The 26,867-nt window shown below is 39.8% G+C and overlaps 2 protein-coding genes across 8 annotated transcripts in view; one reads left to right on the forward strand and one right to left on the reverse strand.

Annotated features, from left to right (window-relative positions):
* WDFY4 (WDFY family member 4) overlaps positions 1-26,867 on the forward strand; it is a 175,037-nt gene that overhangs the window by 133,754 nt on the left and 14,416 nt on the right. For 4 of the 6 annotated variants that reach the window (XM_072039558.1, XM_072039559.1, XM_021274280.4 and 1 more), the window contains 10 exons: positions 826-911; positions 2,324-2,386; positions 11,834-11,876; positions 12,678-12,797; positions 13,444-13,561; positions 14,247-14,356; positions 18,742-18,895; positions 20,484-20,575; positions 25,425-25,637; positions 26,154-26,301. In XM_072039558.1, coding sequence (XP_071895659.1) covers positions 826-911; positions 2,324-2,386; positions 11,834-11,876; positions 12,678-12,797; positions 13,444-13,561; positions 14,247-14,356; positions 18,742-18,895; positions 20,484-20,575; positions 25,425-25,637; positions 26,154-26,301 — 1,147 coding nt within the window. Of the gene's footprint in view, positions 1-825; positions 912-2,323; positions 2,387-11,833; positions 11,877-12,677; positions 12,798-13,443; positions 13,562-14,246; positions 14,357-18,741; positions 18,896-20,483; positions 20,576-25,424; positions 25,638-26,153; positions 26,302-26,867 lie in introns of those variants that run through there. The other 2 variants (XR_005266603.2, XR_005266604.2) reach the window with 1 other exon arrangement.
* Positions 2,970-8,372, reverse strand: LRRC18 (leucine rich repeat containing 18). Of its 2 annotated transcripts, XM_072039569.1 has the most exons (3): positions 7,971-8,372; positions 7,520-7,719; positions 2,970-3,919 (listed from the first exon to the last, which is right to left on the reverse strand). In XM_072039569.1, exon 3 carries the CDS (start codon positions 3,829-3,831, stop codon positions 3,043-3,045), a length of 789 nt encoding a protein of 262 aa, XP_071895670.1. In that variant the 5' UTR covers positions 3,832-3,919; positions 7,520-7,719; positions 7,971-8,372; the 3' UTR covers positions 2,970-3,042. The 2 variants fall into 2 exon arrangements, with proteins under 2 accessions (XP_071895670.1, XP_005022251.1); XM_005022194.6 differs by lacking the exon at positions 7,520-7,719 and having other exon boundaries at positions 7,971-8,354.

A 26,867-nucleotide genomic window follows, 5' to 3' on the forward strand; every position in this document is an offset into this window, starting at 1 on the left:
CCAATGCTTCAACCTGTTTATTGTCATAGCAGCTCTCACATTGCCTTTCTGCTTTATACTTAATTTATGAAACATGTATGGACTGTTGCCATTTAGTTATCTTCTCAGGTTTGTATTACGCCTGACACATTTGGCCTGAAACTCACGTGTGGGTTCCCAGACACTACGCATCATCTGTAGTTATACTTGACTGACTTTGGTGGGGCGGAAAAGGGACAGATCACTGAGTAAATTACAGGTTTATATGCAAATGCTCAACAAACTGTGTGAGAGGATGTGGTGGAAAAAGAGGCTGAAGGTTTCAATTTTGATTATTTAAAGCTTCACTAAGAAATGTCAAACTTGCCTTACTCTTCCATTTCTGAACTAAAATTGTTTGGTTACTTCCATCAAGATCATTATTCATTGAGGAAGTAGTACATGTGCTGTTTGAAAGGGGCTCTTATTTAACATCTCCCCTTCATGTGATTGTCTTTCTCAACTGGTTAGAAGTTAATGCTACTAGTGTCTTGTTAATCACACTGAAATTTCAAGACAAAAATGCTTCAGAAGTGGCAGGAGGTCGTGGGTGATAAAAACCAGTATCTGGAGCTTGGTTTTGCTTCGCAGGAGCATTTGCACTTTCAGTCATCCCAGTATGACCACTCCTACAGTTGGAGAAATTGGGGATATTAGACCTATTTTGCTATGCTTCACACTTAATACCAAGTCAAAAACAAACAAACAAAAAAAAAAATTAAGAATTGGGCAGGCCATAGTGGACTCCTTGCAGTACTAGCACTAGCTCTGCGATTCTTCAAACTGTGACTGATTTTACCTTTCCAGGAGATCGCCTTAGAAATATTCTTCAAAAATGGCTACTCCAGATTTCTTGTATTCCATGACAATGACCGAAATAAGATATTTAAGAGGTAATCACTACTTCATAATATCACATGAACACCCAGGTTATAGTCTTTGTCTGTTGCCCCTGTTTATCCCAGCTTCAGATGTCTGCCTTTGTGCTGCCACAAGGGCTCTTTTTTCAGTTTCAGCTCTTGTTCTTTAATGCATTAGACGTAAAGCTATGAAATTTTCCTTTTGCTGACTTGTGAATTCTTTGGAGCATTATACAGCCATTGATTTATCAAGGGGACTAATGCATTTGTAGAGCTCTTGTAGCACCCAATGGTGTGTTGTGGCATATGTCCCTGCATCCCAGGGAATTGCAATCTCACTGAGAGCAGAAATCTGTCTCTGCTTCACTTTACAGTACTGTGGGAAAGTACCGTAAACTTTCTTCCAACACACAAAGCACCATTAGATGCTTTAAGAATAAACTGATTTTGTATCAGTATTTTGTAGTCTGACTCTGACTTTGTATCCTTAGTGTGGTGTTAAATTTTAACAATAGGATTTTTTATAGGAAAGACTTTTTTTTTCCTTACGTGCTTTTTTTTTGATGGGCAATTACATTAGATTCACTTACTGTTCTTTATGCAGGAAAAATACCTCAATATGTAGTATTTCCTTAGAAATACTTAGAATCTTTAGAATATGTAGAATTGGTAAATTCTGCAGCCTGGACTGATTACTGTTAGTTTCCAAGCAATCATAGAATTTCCTTGTGCTCCTGAAATCACTGAACAGTTTCTAATGGAGCATTGCTTAAAACGCCAATGCAGATTTATCCACTTTTCCTTTCTAAACTGGCTGCATAGTGTGGCTACTTGGAATTACCAGATCCTGCTCCAGAGCTAGCTGCTTTGTTCAGTGCTTATCTTTGCTGTCTCTTGGCTCTGAGATGCATTTCCTGAGGTTGTCTTGCTGAGGCAGTTCAGGATAATGTTTTCATCCTCAGCTGACTGTCTTGCCCCTTGGCTGCAGGTACCAAACCTATGTATCTCAGGGGTTTTATGTCTGATATAATAAGTTCCCAGTGAAGGTAAACATGAATGACTGAGACATGAGTTGGTATTCCTTTCTGTCTTTTTTGCCAAGAGGCTGGTAAATGTCTGAGAGGGTTCTCTTTCTCTGGGTTTAATTAATACCATCTTAAACAACCTGATCATAAGGTATAGCCCTGTATATCAATTCAAGGCCCTATCTAGGAGACAAACTTTTTATCCAGCCTATAGGCACTTTCTTAACATTACATATATGCTTTTCCTGTATTGTCTCACAGCTGGGTAGGTGAAACACTGTGACATCCTTTAGGAGGAAAGTTGCTGTTAAAATATGACATTATTTAATAGATTATATGCATATATAATTGTATGTACATATGTAATGTGTAAAGGTAACTGTTTAAATGATTGTAATGTTATCTTTTGTATCTCTGTAGATTTTGCTCTTTCCAACCTGCTTTGAAGTCAAAGGGGGTAACAGAAGACTCCTTGAATATAAGGTAAATACAGGGAACACTGGATAACAGTAGATAACAAATGCAACTGTGTGAATAAGTCATACCTTAAAAAAATGCATCTAGAAACTTAGCTGTTTGTGCCCCCTATTTTAAAGATTCAAATGTGTCCCCTGAATTCTGAAAAGCATTCCAGTGTACAGCATCCATAATATGAAGGCAAGAGGAATGTGCTAAGTAGCTGACTGGGCATATTTAATAATTATTACCTCCTTAATATGACTTTATTGGTAAAGTCTACACAGATGGTTACTGTGGGAAAGAGAGTCAGTGTGGTGAGGTTAGAGAGGTAATCCATAATGTTTCTGCATAATGGCCTCTTTATTGCACGTTTAGAGCAGACAGTGACTGATGTGCACACAGACGTTTTGGCATGTTACAGTAATTGTGCAGTGGAGATTCCAATTTGATGTCCCTCTGTTTTACCACTGCAGGAAAAGAAAGCTTTCTTCCAGTGGGAGGTGACAGAGCATGTTCTGTGCTGACCTTCAGTTACTTAGTTTTAGAGACTATTAGGATCTGCTTCTAAAGCTGAGTATCTTTAAATGAAGAGAACTGCAAAAAAAAGGGAGGTGGACAGCTTTTTTTATTAGTTTTCACCACATTGTATGGGATGTGGCCTGTGGAGTGCTTGGTAGATTTCAGGGATCTTCACCTTTTAATCTCCATTGCTCTTGGTTATCCTTTGCAGTGGAATTGGGAGTAAGGAGTAAAGGGAAGCTGAGCTTCTTTGAGGGGCTGGGTATTATGTTCTTTAACTTGTTCATCTTGTCTTTCTCACCCTGACATGTCTTCAGGCAGGAACAGCACAGGTCTTTCTCTTGTACTAGGTAAAGCGTTTCTATGCGTTTGATGGGGTCGACAAACTCTTCTTTTTCTACTGAATCAGGGAAAGGGTTTCTTTCTGCATTCAGTTTATTGAGCTTGGGGAGCTTTTTCACACTGTTTGGGATGGTGGTCAATAAGTTGTCAAAGAGACCTAATTCCTTAAGTTCCTGCAGGGCCCCAAGGTTGCTGGGGATGCATTCAAGACAGTTCAAGCCAAGGTTGAGAAAACGCAGGTTCTTGAGAAGGTGCAACTCCTCTGGCAGACTTTTAGTTGTCAGCTTGTTATTGCAAATATTCAGGTAGAAAAGGTTCTGTAGTGTACCTATTGTCTTGGGCAGCTCTTCGAGCTGATTACTGTGCAGGTCCAGCCAGCGCAGTTTCTGGAACTTCTCAATGCTGTTTGGGATCTTTTTAAGCATGTTTCTGCTCAAATCAAGTTCATCCACATCAGCCAGTTTCAGAATGCATTTGGGAAAGGTGGTGATACCCATCTTGCTTAAGTCAAGACGGCGCCCTCCGTCATAAGAGATTCTGATGGAATTTTTAGCAATTTTCAAGGTAATTTTTTTCCCTTTTGGTTCCTTTGCTTTCCCCTTGGCCATATCTCTTCAGAGAGAGGAGAAACACACCAGAATCTGGATGAAGTGTGGGAATTCCAGCAAAGCCTTTGAAAGCAGTGGCAGTTACTTCCTAATTAAAAACAAAATAATGAGTTAGTCATGAATTAGCATGTGACCAAAAGTCTCTTCAGAAGTTTTTTTGTTGTTGTTTTTGTTTTTTTGTTTGTTTGTTTTTATTAAGGGTCAGGACTTTTCAGTCCCAGGGCTGCAGCTCTGAAAGGTTTTCCTGAAAGAAGTATTTTGAGTAGGTAAAAGTCTAATTATTAAAAATGCACTATACAGCAATATAAGTATTACAAGATGAAATTGGAAATATAAGTGGGAGAAACTTGCTGTCTTTCATCCCTAGCTACAGGTTTGAGCCCAGCATGTAATGAAACTGAACAAAATGTGTTGTTACCCATTCACTGTTTGAGGACCTGGCTGAAATGTATGGGTCTCAATTCAGTCCTTGAGGACTGCATTAAAAGAAGCCATCCAAAATAGTGCTTATTCTACCAGACCAATGGGTTGCCTTCTTTTCAGGCCTGGCATCTGAGGATAGGTTTGGTAAATGTCCTATTTAGTGGACCTGAGACTTGAAAAATGAAATGTTTAAAGTGAATGATTAAAAGTAGTTTGTTTTTTGTTTGTTTGTTTGTTTTGTTTTTTATGCAACTGGGATCTTGGAAACCTAGTGGGCTCCCAGGTTTTGCTTGCAGTTCACACATTTTCTACAGGGCAGACTGAACAGGGAGGGGGCAGTCAGTGTTTGTGCTGCTTAATGATATGTTAAACCAGACCTCAGTCAGTGTCTCTGTACTCCTAAGAACAGACTGTGGATATTCTAACCTTGTCTTGCTACACATGCAGTGGGATAGATGGACTCACATGGTGGGGGTGCCCTGCCCTTAAAAAATATATGTAGGTGTTCTGGTCAGAATTCTGGTTATTACTGATGCTAAGCACATGCTATGTGCTTTGAATTGAGGCCTGCATGAGTAGTAGTCCACTGTAGTCTTATGGTTGGTGACCTGTCTGTATACTTGAAGGTCATCAAATATAGCCAATAGTTAGAGCTAGTGACAGAAGATCCCCTAGAAATGGATGACAATGTCCCTATCAGCCAGAGAGCTGAGAGGAGCATGGGTTAAACTGGCTAATCACAGGGATGGTCTTGGTGCTCTGACATTTAGTTGTGAAGAGACAAATCACAGCTTTGATGAATGATTGCAACAAAATATGGATTTGTCTACAGTACATTTCCATTTTATAAAGACTTCATTACAAACCCTTCAGGCTTTTTGGCTACTCATTAATCATGTGCAAATACATGATGGGGAAGCTGAGGCTACAACTATGGCATTCAGCTCCTTTCAATTACATGCCATAGCCAAAAATGATGCAAAAACAAGTGAGATCTCTGCCAGTTACTATCTGTCCTCCTGGGAGCTCTGTAATGAGGCAAGTGCTTCTAGAAGCAGCACAGTGGGGTCAGTCTTGCCTTGAGGGTATATTCCAAAATTGAATCTTTCTGTTATTTATTTATAAAAGGACTTAAACACAGTTAAATCTTTCACACCCACATTTCTGTCTCTCACCAGTAATTACGGGGTTATATTACTGTTATATCTCAAGGCCTCTCACCTTTTGCTATATTTAATCTTACTCGGCTATATTTAAGCTTACTGGGCTCCAAGGGCAGTGTCTATGCTACTTCTTCCATTGAAGAATGGGGACTGAGGCACAGAAATACTCTACTATGGAAAATTATGCACTTCTCCATCTTTGTGGATGTTAGCTTAAATAATTTGACCAGGATTGTGCAGGAAGTTCTGGAGACCAAAACAATAGGTTGTTTTAATCACAATTCTCATATTTTAAGGAGTTGATGGAAAAAGATCTTCAGGTCAACTGCATTAAGCTTTGGCAGGAAATACATATTTTTTTCTAAATTCAATATAATAATCTCTTAAAATGTTTTTTAAAACATCTTTAAAACTCTCAGAAAACATTTTGTTCAGTTTCTAGTGATTTTTTTTTTTGTAACTTTTCATTGAAAATCCAGAGGAAGGGGATGGGAGGAGTGCTCTGCTTTGATCCTAAACAGTTTCATTTACATAGATAAATAAATTCAGCCTTTTGCGCAGCTCTCTTAATGCTGGTTCCCAGTCCTGATATTACTCTGTACCGTGTGTACCTGTGAACACTAGAGGGAGCCTGGTGCAGAAGGTTGAATGCTGAAGGTAGGAGGCTGGTAAGAAGTAGCAGTACAATTTAACCTTTTGGGTACTTCTCTATTAATGACCCTTTGCTGACTTGTTATAAAATTTGAACCTAGGCCCTTCAGACTCTTAGAAGTCCAGAGAGGTTATTAATTTTCCTGAAGACAGATCACTTAATATGATGCATAGCGTAATGCCCCAGACTTTAAAATGATTTAACTACTTGGGTCATGCCTCTTTGAGTTGGATTTTTAAAAATCCTACCTTGGACCTCTAAGATGCACTGACCAGGAAAACATATGTCCCTTCACTGTGCTGACGCTTTCCAAAGGCTATTTCCTTTGGGTTAAAAGTAGTGTTCAGGTTTCAAATGTATTAAAAAATATATATATATTTTCAGTCCTGGAGACAGGGATTAGCATTAGAGTTCTGCAGAAACACTGCACAGCACCAGACAGCTTGAAGGGTATGAATAGCTCTCTTGTCTCTGCATGCTTGTAAACTAATTATCAGTGTTTCGCAGGGCTGTCGCTGGAGATAATGGAGCTTACTTAGCCGTGTCTCATTTTCTTTAGCTCCGCATAAGAAGGCTCCAGTTCTGTAGCCACTGGTATTAAAAATTCAGGAATTGCAGGAGCCCTCCTTGCTGTAAATTTTAATTATGCCTGTTCAGTCTCATGCTCACAGTGCATCTCCGGTGCTAGCAGAGGGAAAGGTACATGTGTGACCCACTGCCTAAGAAATGGTGGTGCCAAGAGGAAACTCTACTTGTAGTTTTCTCTAGATACTGACACTCTGAGCTGCTGGCAGGCTTTTGTCCAAGGATGAGGGTGCTGCATTTCTAGGTTGATAAGGTCTTGGTAAAGAAGATCTTGACTGAGAAACTCTTTCCCTTTATATCCATACCTGGCAAAGTCTTTAGTCTGGACTGGACTTTTAAAAGCCTAGAGCTTTAGGAATGTTTCACAGGTCCAGAGCTTTGAGGCTGACCTGATAGAGAAACTACAAGAAAATCCATGTCTATTGTATCACACTGCCTGTGGTGCTTTGTGTTGCTGGGAACAGACCTTGATCATCAGGACTAGGGCTGTGAGGCAAGAAAGGCTTGCACAGGGCCCTGCCATGACCCACTGTAGCTTAGGCCTGCCATAAGAAGGAGACCCAATGCTGGAAAAATACAGATTAGGACCCTAGTGCACAATCTTCCGCCGGAACCTTTCTCTTTCCTTTCTCAGCCTAGTGCTGGCAGAAGAGACAGGCCTTCTATCCCTGACACTGGGTGTTTCAAGATCTCCTCTGTGGTTCTCCCTGTTCTTTTCCTCCCCTAGGTTGCTGCTTCCTACTTCATTGTGCCCAAAGCTATACAGAAACATCCTGATCCCTTCTTAAACCAGCCTGTAAAGAAAGTTTTCTCTCTCTCCCTCTCCCTTCACTCTGGAAGGCTACGTGTTGCAGAGTGGGCTTGCCTGGTCCAGCGGCACCACTCTGTGATCAGGAGGTCAGCAAGGTGACATGTTCCAGCTCTATGGAGGTACTTCCGTGTACAGCTTAAAACCCACGTTCATACAGTGAATAATTTTGCATGAAGCCAAGCGGTTCCAAACTGGGGAGGATTTTATTTCCTTGCTTACAAGCCTGTTACCACTTCTTTGTTGTTGGATACGACCTGTTGTGGAAGAGAGATTAATTCACTGACTATCTTAGATGTAGTATCTTGCTAACAGGCTGTGTTAGACTAAATCCTACCATGAACAAATAGATACTTTCTTTAATTTTATTACTTTTCTAGATGACTTCAGAGCCACTGTGCTATCACACAGTGCAAGGTCACTTATAAAACCAGTGCCCACCAAGGATAAACAAAAATATTCTTATCTCAGCAATTCTGTCAGGCTGCCCCCCTGCACAAGGTCTTACCGGCTAGCAGCTAGGAGGACTTTAAAAGCCAGGGTACAGATGTCACAAGCTGATAGTTTTTTTCAGTAGTGTGGGATGAGCCTTCATGGTCTGTTACCGTGTAGTTGTCCTCTGGTCTGCTCTTCCTTGAGTAATGAGTTAGTCTTTCAGCTCGTAAAACAGGAGTGTGCAGGACAATTTCCTTTTCAGAGGCCTGTAAATGCTGAATCGTACTTCCTTGAAGGAAAATGGCAGCCCTTCAAGGAACTGTTGTGTATGTGAGTGTTGAGGGGAAGAGGGTGGTAAAACGGACTTCCCCAGCTACAGCGCCTCTATTCAGTTCTCTGTCCACAGCCTGTGAAACTTTTGTTCCTAAGCAACAGCAGTGCCAGGTCCTTGGAGATCATTAGCATAATGTTTGGTTCCAGCACGCAAGTTCAAGCTGGAGGGAAAAAAGCTGAACTGCATGTAGTGCCTGGAAATGTTAGATTTCAAATTATGCAGAAACAAAAAGCATCTGGACCTGGTTAGAGGCTGTTCATCAGCTTGTTGCCTTAACTGTCCATTTTAGTCATTTGGCTATTTCATTTTACTTGGCTGTAGCACAGTGTGAAATGCCTGCACGTTTATGTTTGAACTCACAATGTTTGTGATACCATCCTTAGGACATGCCAGACTGGATAGATACAAACTAGGAGGATGTTAGTTCAGCAGTGCAGCAGAAAGGCTATGAGCTGCAGTTTATGTTTGTCTATCTGTGACCCTTCAAAAGTGCAGCTGTTGCAACAATTTCCTCTTGTGCCATGTGAATTTACTAGATTTTGTCTCTGTAGCTGCAGCTACCAAGCTCTTGCTTTTAGTAACTGGTCGCAATACTTCCAAAATATCTAGAGAAAAAGAATTATTGAAGGGAAATGGGCTTGTGTACCACCTATTGCCAAGAAGTACACAGAAATGATTTATTTACTCAGTGTCCTACAGAAATGCCTATTGTTTTCAACTGTAGAGAAGAAATTGTGTGGTCCTACTGTAATATCTCTGTTTTTATAGCACAGAGCAAGAATACTCAGAAGGTAAACTGGTACAATCAGATAAAAAGGACCCCGCACCTTTGATCAAAAGTAAACTAACCCAACACTGAGATTTGAGAGACTGGATTGCTTCACAGGGAAAGATGGTGTTAGAATAGAATAGTTTTGTTGGAAGCGACCTACAGAGATCATCAGTCCAACTGACAGGCCACTAAAGGGCTAGCTAAAAGTTAATGATGTTACTAAGAGCACTATCCAAATGCCTCTCAAACACTGACAGGCATGGGGCATCAACCACCTTACTTGGAAGCCTATTCCAGTGTTTGTCAACCCTCCCAGTAAAGAAATATTTCTTAATATCCAGTCCCTGTTAACCTCTTTGTAATTAACTTTGTTTAATAATAAGGCTTGGACCTAAAATGTGGTTTACCGTGAAGGAGATTTTCTCATAATATTTTTCCTAATTGCAGACATTCTTTAAGGAAGGTGGGTTTTAGGAGAGCCTGGGCACTGGGCACTGTTTTGTAGACTTCAGAAGTCTGGAAGATGGAAGACAAAAAGAAAATGAAAGTAGCATTGGGAAATCTAAGAACCCGATGAAGTTTATTGGAATTTTAGTTTTAATTTCTGTGGGGGCAAAATCTTATTCTTTGAGATTATTTTATCCTTTGAGATTGTTTCCTCTGCAGTGAATCTCCAAATGGGTTGAGGTTCACCTGTTTCTAGCAAATGGAGGGCGCTTGCTATCACAGGAGTGAGATCATAGTCTGATGTTAATGGAAAAAAGGGATTAATAAATCACTTATGCATACTGTAACCAATGGTTGTCATTAGTACATATGCTTATATTGTGCTATGGCTAGTAACCTACAAATACCTTATAGATTTACATATGAGGGTACTCCTGTTAGATATGCGGGTACTTCTGTTGGTTCACATAACTTCACTTTCTCTTGAAGTTTAGTTATTTACATTTAGGAAGCACTTTTCCTATTTCTTTTTCAAACCAGACTTCTGTTTATTTATTTCTAAATGCACTTACCATGATTGGATAGCTGTTGTGGTTGGATAGCTGTTGATCTACTTTGTGCTTTTGCTGAGCTTCACCTAATGTAATTAATGGATCGGACCACTGGGAGTTGACAAAGATCTTGGGACTTGGAGCGGGGAGCATCTTGTCTGGACCCCTGAGACTCAGAAGGGTGCCTCTTTCAGGGAGGATGACTACACTTAGCCTTGTATGTTTTCATGAGGTGTTGAACACATCAGCCTCTCTGTTATATAGAAGCTTCCACTGAGAGAGGTTTGTTTTGGCTCTTGCAGAATCCTTATTATTGGGTTAGGGCGTGTGACAAACTAAAATAATGGTTCAGGAGGGGTTGTTTACAAGCACTTAACTACTGCACTTTCAATAAAACTGTAATGATCATAGACCATGATGCTGTTTTATTTAGGTCTTTGAGGCTGCTTTAAGACTAGCTTTGTAAACTTCTAGTGTGATCCAGTACAGAGCACAAGAATGCAAAATAACAGCTAGTTATTCCTGTAGCAGTTTTATAATCTATGGCTAAACTGATTCCTTTAAGCTTCAGGAAGTTAGTAACTTCATCTGTGAACTGACACCTCAGGGTTAGTGTAGAGCTATATACTCAAAGGGAAAAGCAACTTCTGCCACCAGTTATGTTACGTCATGTCATTAACCCTGTTTACTTTGGCAGGTCAAAAATTTCTTTAATCCAGAAGCTGTTAGTTGACTGAGTTTGGTCTCTTACAGTAGACATGAGCAAATTCGTTGTCTTCAGATACTGACATACCTGGTTTAGCGTAGTTGAAATGTTACTTCTGTTTGCATAGAACTTTGACTCTTTCACCTTTTCAAGTGAATTTCTCTGTTTAGTATCTCCTTTTGGCTGGTTTGTTTTTATTTAAAGTTTCAGTAAAAGTTGCTCTGTATTTTGAGAACAAAGAAAGTGCAGGGAAAAAAAAACTATTTACTCCTGTTTTGTTTTGTTTTGATTTTTAAAAATAAAAGACTCCACCCTACTTTATCAGAACTACATTTGTTTAAAAGTGCTTTATGCACAAAGAATATCTTTCATATGGAGACTTGAAAACCTTTGTTTTCAAGCCAGTGTTTTCAAAAAGCATCAGAAAAATAAGAACTTTCAAGAATAAGTCTTCAGAATATAGACAGTCTTAATGGTACCTGTCACTAATACGCTAGCTCTGCAGTAGGATGTGAATGAGAGCACTGAGCATTTAGCAGAATGGCTTGTCTCAGAACAGCTGAGAAGGTTACTGTCCTCCACTGTCCCTCTGCCTCTGCTGCAGGGTTGCCTTCTCTCCCTTTTAGTCAGCTTGTAAATTTTTTTAGCTTACTATGTGGCATCACTGCCACCATTTGCAGTGATATCTTAAGGCAAACAGAATTCATCTTCCACACCACCACCCTAATTTCTCATTTTTTTTTCCCTATTAAATATCATACTTCAGGTGGTGCTTCATTCAGGAGCAGGCTGGAAAGTAGCTTAGCCCCCCTTGTATAGGTAGGGAGGGGGACTGCCAGTGACAATCTCATCAGTCATCTGAAGCTGGCCAGCCATGTTCTGGCCAGACAGAACCTTGCCACCTACTGAAAGCAGTAATGAAACTTTGATCCTGCAGCACTAACCTATTGACACTCTCTGATTTTGGAATGATTTGGTCAATGCTGAAACCTCAATATTCCTTAGTGTCGGTGTCCTCTTGTTTCCATGGGATGACAGTAGGGGCTCAGGGAGCACAAGCATTAATGTATTGATTTTCTCTTATTGTTCTGAAGCAATTATTTCAATCAATGTCTGTTCCATACAGGAAACACTCAGGAGGGGAAAAGACAATGCTCCAAAAGTGGCAGGTAAACTAAATCTTGGCTCCATGTGGTTAAGCAAAGAATTTCATCACCTGTGTCCACCCACAATTATATATATGTCTGTGTGTGCATGCATGCCTGCACTTCCAGGCATAAGCTGCTCACTGCTGGAGGTGAGGTTATTGGCAAGAGGAGCAGAGAATTTACATCTGGTTATTGCAGAGATTTTGTTCCTACTGTGAAACATACGGTGTGACTGGCAGATTAAGTGTGATTTTACACACATTTTAAAGCAGAAACCAAAGAGAGCTACCTAGTCAAATGATTATTCACAGATCTGTACATCTAAATCAATGCACCTCTCTTGATTTCATAGATTTTATACTGAGCTGAGAGATGCATTCGCTCTCCTCTACCCCTGATCTTGGTGGCCCAAGACGCGCTGAAGAAATCTATACCCTCTTGTTTGTATGTAGCACTTTGTGCAGCTTTTCTGTACAGGCAGTTGTCCAGGATTTGCCAGTGTACAGATTGCATGCATTTGGCTCTTTTAAATTGGGAAAAAGTTCTCTGTTATGCAAATGCAGCATAAAAGCACTGGGTGATTATAGATGAATGCAAATGGCCTGTCTGAAGAAGAGCCAGAAAGAAGACTCAGATTCTGTTGAATGGACTGTTGTATAAGAGCTGTTGTGCTGATCTGAATGGCAGTGGGTGATTGATTACACTATTTATAATTTTTGTCCTGGTGGACAAAGGAACCACAGAGCTCTGAGGCTGCTTTTGAGGCATGTTTTTCATGGCTGGAGTTAGGAGATTTTAATGTCTGTTTCCTTTCCCTGGCAGAAGAGGGAGATCAGCAACTTTGATTATCTCATGTACCTGAACACACTTGCTGGCCGCAGCTACAACGATTACATGCAGTATCCTGTGTTTCCATGGGTCCTTGCTGACTATCACTCCCAGGTCAGTGCATGCCGCGTAACTGCATCCTGTACTTTCTGTGATAGCAACCATGTAAAGGTTTGTTTTGTGATGCCACTGAAGCAAAAGGGCCTAAACCAAGGGTTCAAAATTTGAGACAGTTACGTTGAACTGTACTGATTCTTTTGTTGAATTGTGTTAATTCTTTATAGATTAGTGTTCTCTTCAAGTCAGCATGCTGAGGTGAGGTTCTGCCTTGGTAAGGTGAATAAGCATCTGTCAAATGCATACCTAAGGAATAAGAAAAGATTGCACTGGCTTAGCAGGTAGGCAGGGCCAGGTCTGTAACCTCTTGGCAACGAGGTTTGGACAGAAAAGTCCTTGAGAACAATCCTTGCAGTCATTGAAAGCAGTCCTTGAGACCTTCCAGGTCCTTTATTCAGGATCTACCACGTCCTTTACTTATGAAGCACCTTGTACATGCTGTCCTTTCAGAGGAACATGTTGCCATTCTGTTTCCAAGTCCCTTCCCAGTTCTGAGGATGACTATTTCTGTACTGAGTCTGTGGCAGCCTTGTATATGTGAAGCTTTGAATACAACTTTACCACTGACCAATGACACAGAGTTGGTCATAATGCCTGAGTCTGCATTCTAAAAATTCCTATCTTTGCTGTTTTTGCTTTTCAGACTCTGAACCTTAGTAATCCTCATACGTTTCGGGACCTGTCGAAGCCCATGGGAGCACAGACTACGGAGAGGAAACAGAAGTTCATCCAGCGCTACAACGAGGTGGAGAAGAGTGAAGGTGAAGGTTTTAGGAACCTAGCAGGCAGTATAGGCTTTAAGTCTCCTCAGGCCTTTGGGGATACTGTTGAATCCCTTGGAAAAGACACACAAAGTCTTTCCACAGCTGTAGCTAAGGGAAGCACAATGCCAGGAAGATCCTCTTGCTTTCAGTTTCAAAGTGGTTGAAGATTGAAAGAGAAATGACTCTCTTGCATGCATTTCCTCCTTCTGTGCCTTCTACTGCTGTGTTCTCTCCTCTTCACTTGGGCAGGAAGAGATGCAACAGCAAAAAGCAATGTTCCTCAGAAAAGGCTGTTCTTGTAGGTAAGGTGCATGCAGCAGTCTTTGTTAGCCAAACTGTGTGTAGAAGACTGCTGCATGCAGTTTGGCTAGGAGCTACATTAAGAAAAGGAAACAGCATTGAGCTGTTTGACCTCTAGATATCAAGACTTTTTTATTACTAATGGGCAAGAGGATGGTCTGGCAAGATAAAGGTCTTCTTCCCTTCCACATTAATTTTCTGAAAAATAAAAAAGAATATACAGATGTGGTAGTAACTGCACATTCAATGCAGATATGAAAGGTGTGTTTTTGCACGTCTTTGAACGTCTGCCTTAAAGACTTATTGTGCTGTGCTAACTAGATGTTATGAAATTGAGATGGTGGAATTTAGCACTGAAATCTGATTTGTGTCAAATTTCCAGGAGACCTGTCAGCTCAGTGTCATTACTGTACGCACTATTCATCAGCAATTATAGTGGCATCTTACCTGGTGCGACTGGAGCCATTTACACAAACCTTCTGTTCTCTGCAGGTAAGGGGACAAGATTGCTTCCCTCCTACACCTCGTTATGGAGCCCACTGCATTGGCTGTGCAGTGAAGAGGGATTCATTCTCTTGACATTTTTTGTATGCTCTCTGTGGACTTTGGGCTAACTGAAGGCTCTATGTTGTGTCTGTTGATTTCAGCAGAAAGTTTTAATAGGAGTGGAACTGATGTCTGATTATTTTATTTTATTTTATTTTATTTTATTTTATTTTATTTTATTTTATTTTATTTTATTTTATTTTATTTTATTTTATTTTATTTTATTTTATTTTATTTTATTTTATTTTATTTTATTTTATTTTATTTTATTTTATTTTATTTTATTTTATTTTATTTTATTTTATTTTATTTTTCCCTGAGGAAGAGGGACTATTTAGTTTTGGTTCTATGGTGCTTTTTGTGAGAGCTGAGCATGTGAACACCAAGATAATGTTTTACTGCCACTCTGAGTGTTAGCTTCTGACTTTGGGGCAGATGCGCTTAGAATATCTGCTATTGAATTCTCAAGAGCTCATGCAGTAATGTGCCTATTGGCAAGCTCTTGGAGATGACTGTGCTAACGTGAAGAGCATCCCTAGGCTGGATGGGGACCTGCAGGTTCTGGTGGTTTGGGAACATGATGACTCTGAGGCACAGCAGGAGGCATTGGCTTGGCTCTCTGAGGGTGGGGCGAGACTAGGTCCAGTGCCCTAGAAGGAGTATTTTGATTTTGCTTGTTCTGAACTTGGCATCATTTTGTTGGCGCTGAAAGGACTCTCCATGGAATTTAATTTCACAGGAACTGAGCCTTGTTTTTACCTTTCCTAGCCAGTCAGCATAGAGGACACTAAATTTCCTGTCTGCCCTTTTCAAGCAGTTGGCAACATACAAGCAATGCTCTGTGGTTGTGCTGGTCTCTTTCTTTATTATTATTTTTTTTATGGGCTAGTATAAATAAAGCACTGTGATAATTAAGTAATGAGCCCTATGATATCAGCTGTTACCAGCAGTAGATGATGGGTTAGTGAACTACCTGAGGCAATACTTACCATTGCATTCTGTGAGCCATATGTTAGCTGCAGTCACAAATGCCTGTGGAGCAGCTATTTCTTCCAGTAAATGATAATGGCTGCTGTGTCTCACTGGCACACTTCTATGCATAACGTGCTCCTAGACTGAGTACCTGCTTTGTGTTTGTCTGTGTGATTAGCAGGTATTTCATGTGGATGTAAATATTCAAACACTGCTGAGATCTGAAGAACTTGAAATTTTGTCTGGATGCAGATCCACTGAACTGCTGAACTTTCGTTCTCATTCCTTTGCTCTTTTGTTGCTGCATATTCAGCTGAGCTTGCTGCTGTCATTTCTCCTGGCTGACTGGTCCTATGCAGTTTAGGAGTTGCAAAGTGTGAAATGCAGTCAGGCAAAAAGCAGATCTGCAACTGATATTCAGTCAAGAACAGATTGGAGGAGAACTCCCAAACCTAATACTTTGGAAAGATGCTGACTTGGGAACCACGAAAGATTCTCAGCATCTTAAAAAGTGGAAAAGCCATGCTTATAACCCTAAACTGCCTGCCTGAATGCACATGACAAAAAAAAAAAAAAAAAAAAAATTTGCATAACATCATGTTTCTCATGTCAGATATGTGATTTACACCTGGACAAAGAAGGCAGCGAGAAAGCAGTACCTCTCTACTAAAGCAACCATACAGGAATTTACAAAGCCTTATTATTTCACATTTTATTTAAATGTATTGAGATCTGATTCTGGAGGAAGGCATGTATGTGCTTTGCATATTGTACTGGAATGGATCAAAGATTGTCTCATCAGATGGGTATTTGGATGATATCTCCTAAATAAGGTACCTCACAGAAATCCTTTCAGGAATAGGTTTCTGTGCTTAGTATCTCTGTTGGAAAGGCATTCTAGGACTTCATGCTCCTAATGATTTGTACCACTTGCTTGTGATTCACCTTGTATTTTATTCCCTTTTGTTCTTATCCCACTGTTGCATTTCAGCAAGCAGGCTATTCTTTCTTCCTGGTGTTTGCCTCTCTGAGGTACTTGCAGAGTACAGGGTTCTTACTCTTCATTGTGTCATTGACTCTGGAGCTGTCATTTAAGCACTGTCTAAGGGTAATTGCTTCTCAGCATCTCTGAGGGTATGGTAAGTCTTTGCACTTCATAATCATCTTTTAGAAACACTTTCTTTTTGGGTTTAAAACACAACCAAGACTCAGTTCTATAAACATGGGGAGTTCTAACTCCCACCTAGAGGCCGCTTTGACCAGCTGTCTTTTATATATCCTGATGAACCATAGCTTTAAAATGCATGTTTTTTTTACCAGTATTACTGATCTGTAGTAGAAGGCCTAAACTGAAAGGAAAGAAAGACTTACTGTATCTAGCTATACAAAAGCTGTAAGAGTTTGTTGAACTGGAATCTAAAGGCATAAAGCAATTCTTGATTCTGTTTTTTTCCTTTCAGTGTGGTGTTTGCATTCATAGAGAGAGAAAACTCATTAATTCTGATATAAATATATGCAAATAAATTTATTAATATAGGAAATGGGAAAATCAGTTATTGCTTCCTTTATAAATAATACAGGCTTAAGTTTTAAAGATATTACTTTTCCCTAAAATGAATTAGACAGCCAGGGAAAAAATCACATTTTTTCGTGGTGGTAATATCTTTAACCAGATTTGTCGCGCTAACAGCATTTCCTATGTATATATTATTTTTATTTAATACAGGTAATCTTTTTATTACAAATCATATTGTTTCTCAAGAGATTACCATCAGCTCTCATAAAAGCTGCAAAAAAAGATGAAAAAGCATCAATCACCACCAGACACAGTGCGCTGTGTGCAGATTAAATATACAAAGCCCTTTAATATGCTTCAATGAGATACTTGTTAACTGTTGATTTATTTATAGTGCTTCTTCTACTCTGTTTTAATTTCAATTTGAATTTGACTCCAAGGGTCCCTCTCTAATAATGATCAAGAGCAAGATGACCTTGTGCATCAAATTAACTCCAGCTAGGCTTACTCATGTGATTTGAGCCACTTTTTCACTCAGTCCCTTGAGTAGGTTTGGGAAAGCTTCACAGTTGTCAGTGGGATAAGGAAGAAGGATGTAAAATGCAACGAGGTGTACCAGAATTGTGCTGTCATTTAGAGATGAAGCAGGACCAAAAGTCCTGTCAGAGTTCATCTCAGGGGAAACAGAGATGAAGTCTTTACATCTGGACTGTGCTAGCTTTTGGTTGGAGTCTATCTCAAAAGACAAGCAAGGAGATGTGGCTTCAGAACTTATGATTTCTGTTTTGTTTACTTATCTGTGAGGGCAGTTTCTTCTTAAAGAATAAGGCAAAAGTTACTTCTTGACCTTCAGTTGCCAGACTTAACAGAGATCATAGACCTTAGTTTTATAATTTTACATCATTTAAAAAGTCAGCTTTCTTCTGAATCAACTTGTTCATTCTGAACAGCTCATTCAGATGATCTCCAAAAACTGTCTGTTTTTGTTACTGTAGGACTTCTTTGTTAAAATAAATCCTTTTCTCAGTGCAGGGATCCCTATGTAAATGTGCACCTGATATTTTCACCAATCCATACTGTATCTGAAATCCGTTTTAAAAATCCTGTAGGAAATACAGTTTCAATATAAGACATGCACCCTTCATTCAGTGAGTGATTTATTTTTATCTAAAGGCCGTGGTTCAGAATGATATTAAGGACTAAGAAGGCTGCTATTTTCTAGTGCTTTACTATCATTAAACTAAACATATTCAAATGCTCTCAGGATTTGAAGTGTTTTGTTTCTCTTTCTTCATATACCAATTCAGTGCTGGGCTCAAACATTCTTCCCCTCTTCCCATCTTTATGCTGTGCCTTCTTCCTTGCTGTCCCCTGGCCAGTGGGTCTTTCGTGTTTGCCCAGATCTGATTACAGTTATTTCAGTGGTACCACCTTTCCCCAGGGGTTTTTCTCCAGAAGATTGCATGTAAGATTTCGCACAACTATTTGATTCACAGATGTAAATGCCAAAGCTGTGTCTACTGCTTGCAAGTCACTTTGGGATGTTAAACGAATGAGTTACACTGAGAAGCATTACTGCTGAGTATGCTGATATTCTTAAGCTATCTTTGATCATTTTTGCATGCTACTGTGTTATTTCAAGCTACACAAAATCTCCAAGCTGTATGATATTGTTAACCTACATATCTAAAGTTCAGGACTGAGACAGTAAATAGAGCTGGGACAGATTTTGAGATATCAACGAATCAGATGTGTCATGATTATTGCAGAATTGGCTAAGATTCTGCATCTGCTTCTTATTTAACAGAATATTCACAATGCAGTCTTTTTGTCCATTTAACAGGGTGGGAGTTTTGATGTTGCAGACAGGATGTTTCATAGTGTCAAGAGCACGTGGGAATCAGCATCAAGGGACAATATGAGTGATGTCAGGGAGCTCATCCCCGAATTCTTCTACCTTCCAGAGTTCCTCACCAATGCCAATCATTTTGAACTTGGTAAGTAACAGAAGGGACTTCACTGCTCCCCTTCTGCTCCCCAGCATCACACCAAGAGAGAAGTCCTAGATCTCATGTTGGTATGTGGTCACTGGACTATGCTGACTGATGAGGCTCTCCAATCAAGTGAGACAATTTTTTATTAAAAGAAAGCTTCAAGAGTATAATCTTTTTATATTCACGTGACACATTCAATAAATCATGTTTCTAGCTCAGAAGGGGTTCTTGTTCCTGTTTCTGTGTAAAGAAATTGTACATTTTGTCAAAGGCAGGTTTTGATATCAACAGGCTGAATGTCTGATTTTGAAAAACTGGTCTCTATCATCACATGTATGTGTCTATCAACCATATATTAATTTGACTTTTGGAGATGGATCAGTTGTTAAGTGGTACTTATTACATTTTTGGTTTTTTAATCTGCTCTTTCTGGTGCTTAATATTGCCAAATGTGACCTCACTATCATCTTGAATGTCTCAGTGCCAGTTATATGAATTAAATGCATCATCCCTGGCATCCAGCAATATCACAGTCCCCTCTGAATGTACACTGTCTCCAAACCTTTCTCCATCAGTGGTGGAGGGTCAGAGAGAACCCTCAAAAAAAAAACAGTTTTCAGAAATAGATATGACAGTGTTCCAGTCATGATCCATTTCACTTTACAGGAAACTGACATAATTTGCAATACTAAGCTTCTTTTTCTAATGGATGTTGGTTAGTTAACAGTGAAGGCAGAGGAGACTCCTTAAGGCACATCCTAAATTGATAATAGCAAAGGCACCTAACTAGTGATTTTGAAATCTAGTCATAAACTGTACCTAAGATCTCAGTGAAATGAGACATACTATGAAAAGGGCACTGTAGGAAAAAGATGTTAAAAGATTGGTAAAAGATAGTAAAGAATTAGGCTAATTTAATCTTTGAGAGGAGATGAAATAGCAGAGCCTGCCTGAAATCAGCATTCAGAAATTGAACTGAACACAGTCAAGTGGAGGGATTTAAAAAAGGCACCAGAATCTCACTGATAAAGAACAAATATACAGAAAGATTTTACAGTAGGTAAATCCAATAACCTGAATCTGTTCACTGCTACACTGTAAGGAAATCTGTAGTCCCAAACCTGAGCCTTAACTTAGATCATCCAGTTGTGTAACACTGCCCTGATTTGAAAACATATGCTTACCTTCTGAAAGGAATCAGATAGCAAAGGACTTGACGGTGAAATCCTTCCCAGAGGCTGCTGTAGCAGAAATATCAGATAGTGCAATGGGATTATGTATGAGAAGAAAGTTATGCCAACAAGTTTGTGTTGTCTGAGTTTGCATTCAGGGCTAAAATGATTGTAGTAAGCACATGTGTGATTTTACTGCATTAATGACAGTTTGTAGAACATCCCACTGCTTTATTAACATCAGAAATCCAAGGTGAAATAAATTCTGCAGTGTTTTATGACGCTATATTCCATGTAGAACCTGAAATTGCATGTGTGAAAATCACTTGAATTTCCCTTGACTTCACAGTTTTGGAAAAGCTCTTCCTATTTGCAACGTGTGCGCTTCTTGTTTTTATTTTTTCCTTTAATTCCTGCAGGCTGCATGCAGGATGGAACAGTGCTGGGAGATGTGCAGCTTCCACCTTGGGCAGATGGGGACCCCCATAAATTCATTCTCCTACATAGACAGGTTAGTGAATATCACGTTTTGGGATTAAAGGCCAGAGTCACAAACTAAAATATTTATGACTGGGTGTATTCAGTAATTTAGGTGTCGTCCCATGTTTGGCAATACCATTTTTATCCATCTGAGAGAAAAAATCCTTTGCGAGCTGTTTTACAGGCTGTTATTCCATCCTGAAGTAAGTTTTCTTGTATGAAACCAGGTTTAAGAGAACGGGCTTCTAATAACATGCATCATCTGTATTTCTTGCAAAGAATAAATTGTTGCTAAAAATATATGTATATTCCAAAGAAGTCAATGCTTTGTAGTATCTGCATTGCACACCGTCTCCCTGATTCCTGATGCTGTGAACACTTTGACTTGTGAATAGCTCCGAATGTGAGTGTGAGCCTGTTGAAATTCATGGTTTCATTCACATGTGCTCAGGTTACTCCTGTGAGTATGAGTACAATCTAACTCTGTGCTTGCCTACTTTTTTTTTTTTCTTCTCAGTATTCTTGCCATAGTTTCTGGTTTAGGATTGTTAACAAGGTATTTCATTTTTAGTTTAATAGGCTCCCTTTAGTCTCTGGTGTGAAGTCATGACCTGACCAATTCACTTAAAATCAGTGTCAGAACAGTAAGTGCGAAAAACTACTTTGAAAAAGCAAAATTTCTATCTTGCTACTTTTAGTTATTTTGAAATGGTTAACTATTGTATAGGCTTAAAAAAAAAAAAAGTTTTCAATCATTTTAAAAATATGATTGTAAATAGTCATTTATCACTGTTTTCCCTAGAGATCATCTTTGATACAAAAAGGCTTGTAAATTAATGATATTCCAAGTTATGTGGTGGGCGCAAATAGCTACTTGCTATTATTAGTAAGTCTCAAGTGTGCCTCCATGCTTAATAGCTAGACTCCATGGTGAGTTGCCACACATCTTAGTAACCTAAACCAGTATGTTGAATTTACAACATATTCAGACATTCATCAGTACCATTACAGAAGCTATGTTAATCTTCTTTGTTTTTCTTTGTATTTCTGTAGCAGTTAAATGTGTAACTCCCATCACAGCCCAGTGTTACTGGGTTGACAAGCGCACAGTGAGTGGAACTGTCTGGGAAAGAGATGTATGGAACAGCTTTTCACCAGAAAACAAGTCTGGTTGAACGAGTGTGTCAGTAGTAACAAGGAAATCTCAATAAATCATTTCAACTTTCTGTCTGTTTTCAAAATGCTTCAGGAATGATCTTTTCATTGCAACATTTATATTATATTACAGGCTGAACTAAAAATGTTTGATTTTCATGATGTAGCTGTTACAACTAATATTGTATGGTGTATAGCTTCATTAATAGTGAAATAACATGATGGTATTTTTCCAAATTTAAAATTTGGGGAGGGGGAGATTTTAATACATGAGAAAATTTGATAGGGATTTTGTTCTGATTTGGAAAGAAAATGCTATCCAGTATCTGCACAGCTTCAATTTTTGGTCAGACTCTGTCCCCTCTCTGTTTACAACTTTGTAACATGAGATGGATGAAGAAAGGAGGTGACATTTTTGCCAAAACAAATGACTGAGATGAGAGAGATTGAGACACTTCAGACTGCTTAAGCTCCTGTATGTACACAATAACAGTTATTACTGAGTTAGGCATCACTGAAGGTGCTTAGAGTGATTTAAAGGCTTAGAGCTGCAGATACGCTGAAAGGTAGTGGAAGGGACAAAGAGACCTGAGTTTTGATCAGTGCTCATCAGCACATGACGATACGTTTACTGTGAGGAGGGAAATTCTTGTTGTGTTGTGTGCTTTGCAGGCTCGCTGGTTGAAGTAAGGTCCTTTCCAAAGTGAAGAGTTGAGCCTAGGAACTGTGCAGTCACGTTCCTTGCAGGGAAGCAACTTGGTGTTACCCACTGCATGTAGGTTTTGGCCACCTCAGTCAAACATGTAACTGTTCCCTGTTGTTCTCCCAGGACTCCAAAGAAGGCATGTAGGCTTTGGAGCTTTCTGGTTTCTTCCTGAGCTCTGCCTCATGCTCCCTCTGTAACCTTCCCAGTTGCTTAGCCTCTGTCTTCCAGTTTGCTAAACATAGGAATGACAACACTTCTCTAACAGAGGTGCTGCAGAAAGAAATCCACAGACACGAGAGCTGCTGCAATTTTATACTGATGTTCTTTAAATAAAAGTGTAGGGAGATGTGCTTTCTCTTACATTCTGTCTTGTTTGAATGTAAAGTACTGGGCTTTGCTCCTTGCTGCTTGTTAATGCTGGGCACTTTGAGGGCACTTAAATTCAACAGGAACATCTGCTTTAGTCCTGTAGTTTGGAGTAAGGGTTTAGTTTTGAAATGATTTATCAATCATCCCTGCATAGCATAGTTTTGTTCTCACTGCAAAGTGATCTCAGATTGTTATATAGATTAGTTTTGAATGAAATGAAACCAAAAGCTGCACTCCAGTTGTGCACCTAAGCTATGCTCCTACCACTGACAGCATTCAGCCTGGGGGAGCAGACTAGACATAGTTTGGAGTAAAGCCCCCACAGTGCATATAATGTGGATACTGGGCCCTCTCTACCAGCTGTTGTGTTCAGCAGACCTGCTTCCACTGAGCTGCACTATTTGATAGCATTGGCACAGCTGATTAAATCATGCAACTTGTACAAATGAATTGAAGTCTCAAATAGGAGCAGTTTAGCAAAAGGAAAATGTTTATAGTCATGTTCTTAATGATTTGCTAGGCCTGAGCAGACCTCGAGCACAGTCAGTCCAATATTTTATCTCCAACCACTAGTAGCACCAGGTATTACACAGGAGGGTGCAAGAAATCTTGCCATGGGAAGTTAGTTGATTAGCATGCCTGGGAAAGTTTCATCTAATCCTGAAGAGGTAGAGATCTTGAACTCTGGAATGCGAAGAATTCTATTTCCTCTGAAATCACCTGCAAGGCTAGATGTATTTGTTACTGGTATCGTGGTGTTTTTCAGGAGGCTTCACAGAGTTTAAAACACTAAACAGTTACAGGTCAACACTGTTGTGAAACCTGGCTATTTCTTTGAGGAATATGAGAGCAAAGAATTGTTCTTGAGCTAAAACTGTCAGTAGCTCTACTTCACGTATAATAAGCTAAGAATCTTGTCTACATAAAGTAATTTCTTTTCTCTCTTCTTAGACCTCAATGCTCCCTGCCTTCCTGGGCACGTCACAGTGCACAGTGAAATACTGAGTGGCTGCACGGTCTCATCTCAGTTGGTTGCTTTGTTTTGCTCTGGCGGTGATGCCAGGCAAAATTTACAGTTTGTAATTCGTGCACTAACTGCTTTATTAATAAGAATGAATTCTGAGTCAATTCATAAGTGTTTTCTTGTTGTTTGCAGGGGACAAATTGTATACTGTGGTTGTTCTCTGCCCTGCAATCATTTTAGCTGTGGGCAGGGTCATTTAAACCAGTATCGGGCTCACTGTCTGCTCTGTGAAATGAGCCATTGTTCTGGATCCCATTAGCATGTTTATTTCTGCTGTGCTTTGGGTAGGATGGTCTACTTGGGAGACCTTTAACTGAGCATCAGGGAGTATTACACAGTCAAATGATTTGGAGATAGGAAAGTAGTTTTAATAATGCTTAACACTGATGCTTGAATCATTGAGCAAGGCAATTGTGGAATGCACAAAGATTTGGTGATGCAGGCGATGGCAGAGGCAATAGTGTTTTGCAAAGCTTCATAGATAAGGCTGACTAATCTGGAGGTGGGTGAAGGTTTGACTCAAATTTTTGTCTACTGCCCTTGAACTTGTTTTCTGGGTCTTCCAAGCACAAGATTTCTGCTATCATGTTGAGCCTTTTAGGGAGCCCACATTAGGACGGATGTGCACTACCTTGTAGCATCTCTTATGGTCTTCTACAGTAGTATTTGTTTCTTCTGGTTGTGTTAATCCACATGCCTGTGATTGCAGGTGGCAGATCTAGTCAGACAGAGAGAGCCATTTCTTTTTTTGGGGGGGAAAAGTTCAGGCCTTGAGCTTTTCCAGGATGAGGGAGTCTGGTGCTGCATCTGTCTCTGCTTGAACCTTTTGAGGGTTGTAAAATGTGTGTGTTGATGAAACCCAGGCAGTCATGAAGCTTCTTCATACAGCTGTCCTGCTGCACCACAACTCTGCTACTGCAAAGCCCTTCATGCTCTGCCTGTCTTGCCTTGTGACACCCCTTGCCATATCACTACAAGCTCTGCATTTCCAGAGATGGTTCATGGCATGTACCCTCTCCTACCATAACCTTCTGACCCAACTTAAAGCTTCTCTGCTAGTTTCTTCCTTTCCAATATATACCCACATGTATCTTCTCAAATAAAGTCTCTGCTACTCGGTATAATTCATTACTAAGGCCTGTTTCTACAAAGAGAGTAGTACCTTAAATCACCTGTGGATTGTCTACAGAGCCAAAAGATGGTACTAAATGCTATATAAATATTTTATTCTTTTAAACCATCTCGTGTCAGTAACATTATTGATGAAGAAATCGTAGCACAGGCGTTTAGTGTATGCTTGGAAACCGAAGGATGTGCCAAAACCTGTGGAATGCTTGTGCTTTGCTTAGTAGAACCTGCCTGTGTTTTCCCTGAAGATACTGTAAGTGGTGTCTGCTACATCAAGCATGCCTCACTCTGTCCTTCCTTTTCCTGTGAGGATCCACCCTACACCTCTTCGGTCTCATTTTGTAAGGATGTGCTATGAAAGATTGTACTGGAAGAACTGGAAGTGTGAAGATTTGCTTTCAGAGAGTACTGTGGAGAATTTGTCTCCAGCAGGGAACAGGGAGTAGTAACGCATCTGCAATAGATGCACTCCAGTGAATTAATTTTCTTTGGTTTCAGGCACTGGAAAGTGACTATGTCAGTGCACACCTCCATCGCTGGATAGACCTGATTTTTGGCCACAAGCAACATGGCTCAGCTGCTGTGGAGGCCATTAACACCTACCACCCTTACTTCTATGGAGACAAGATGGACCTCAACAACATCAAAGATCCTCTGATTAAGAGCACCATCCTGGGTTTTATCAGCAACTTCGGACAGATACCAAAGCAGGTATCACTTCATCATGAGAGTATAAGGAAAAACAGAGCATAATTAATTTTGATCTTGTAGTATTTCAACTGGAAATCAGGAGAAGAAACTTAAATTACAGACAGTCACTGATTTAAATCTGCTAGAAGATGGGCTATAGAGTTCTCCAGGTTGTGTGACTCCACTCTCGAATTATGCTGTTCTTGTCATATACCATAAACCTGTGGTATCAAATCTGGGTTCTGCTACTTCAGTACTTACATGAGTAACCACTAGTCTGGGGCTGAATACAGGCAGATGAAGGCAGTTTAAATTCTCACCTGTAGTTTTCTCTCTTTTCCTGTATCACTGGGAGTAGCTTCCTATCCCTGTAAGGGATGTAGTCTGATGAAAATGTAATGATAAGATGGTCTCATTTTAATGAAAAAGTTTTTGTATGACAGTTCTGGAGTCTATGATTAATCTTTTAAATAGATGTGTCTCCTGCATGACCTGGTTGATAGAGATGTGTTTTTCAATGCCATTCCTTTGTTCTAGCTCTTCACTAAGCCACACCCATCCAGGAATGCCCAGGGTAAAAGTTCATCAGGAAGAGAATCAGTGCTGTCTTTTCAGTCAAGTGGAATTCTTCCTCCGTTCATCAGCAGTCTGCAAAACCTGAAGCTCTCACCAGTTACAGTAAAAGGTGCAGCAGGGGCTGTGCTCCATTTTCTGAGCTACTAAGTGTAGGATTCTTGGATGGGGATGAATCTGTACTTTTGATAGCATAAATATAGTCATATAGCTTTGTGTGAGTTGACATGAGTTGGTACCACCAAGATCCCTTCAGACAATTATTATTTGCATATGTGTGTATTGTGAGGGGACATTGAAAGTACTTAGACACTAAGGAGAAATCTTGGAACTTAATTTGTTCTGAACTCTACAAAATTATTTATGACACAAATCTTTTCTGTCTTCTACATTCTGGATATATCAAGTTAAAGCATAAAGCTTGCTCTTTTCCCTTTTCATTCTCTTTTTATATTCATCAGCAAAGTAAATTCTTTCCTTCTGCACCTCTTGGTCTTCAAATCTATTTTTTTTCTTCATCTTTTTCTTAGTCTATTTTTCTTAATGCTGACAAGCCTGGAAAATTTCAGTGTATCTACTTCTTTTCATCCTATGATGCTGGTATGTACATTGCACATTTTTGTGTGGCCAGCAGACTCCTGTAGCTGTACTACAGAGGCTGTTGTTGCCATGCCGTGC

Source organism: Anas platyrhynchos, chromosome 6 (assembly GCF_047663525.1).
Source record: "Anas platyrhynchos isolate ZD024472 breed Pekin duck chromosome 6, IASCAAS_PekinDuck_T2T, whole genome shotgun sequence".
NCBI classification, from domain to species: Eukaryota; Metazoa; Chordata; class Aves; order Anseriformes; family Anatidae; genus Anas; species Anas platyrhynchos.

Coding starts and splice junctions, on each gene's coding strand:
- LRRC18 (XM_072039569.1), bottom strand. CDS start 3,831: ATGGCCAAGGGGAAAGCAAAGGAACCAAAAGGGAAAAAAATTACCTTG.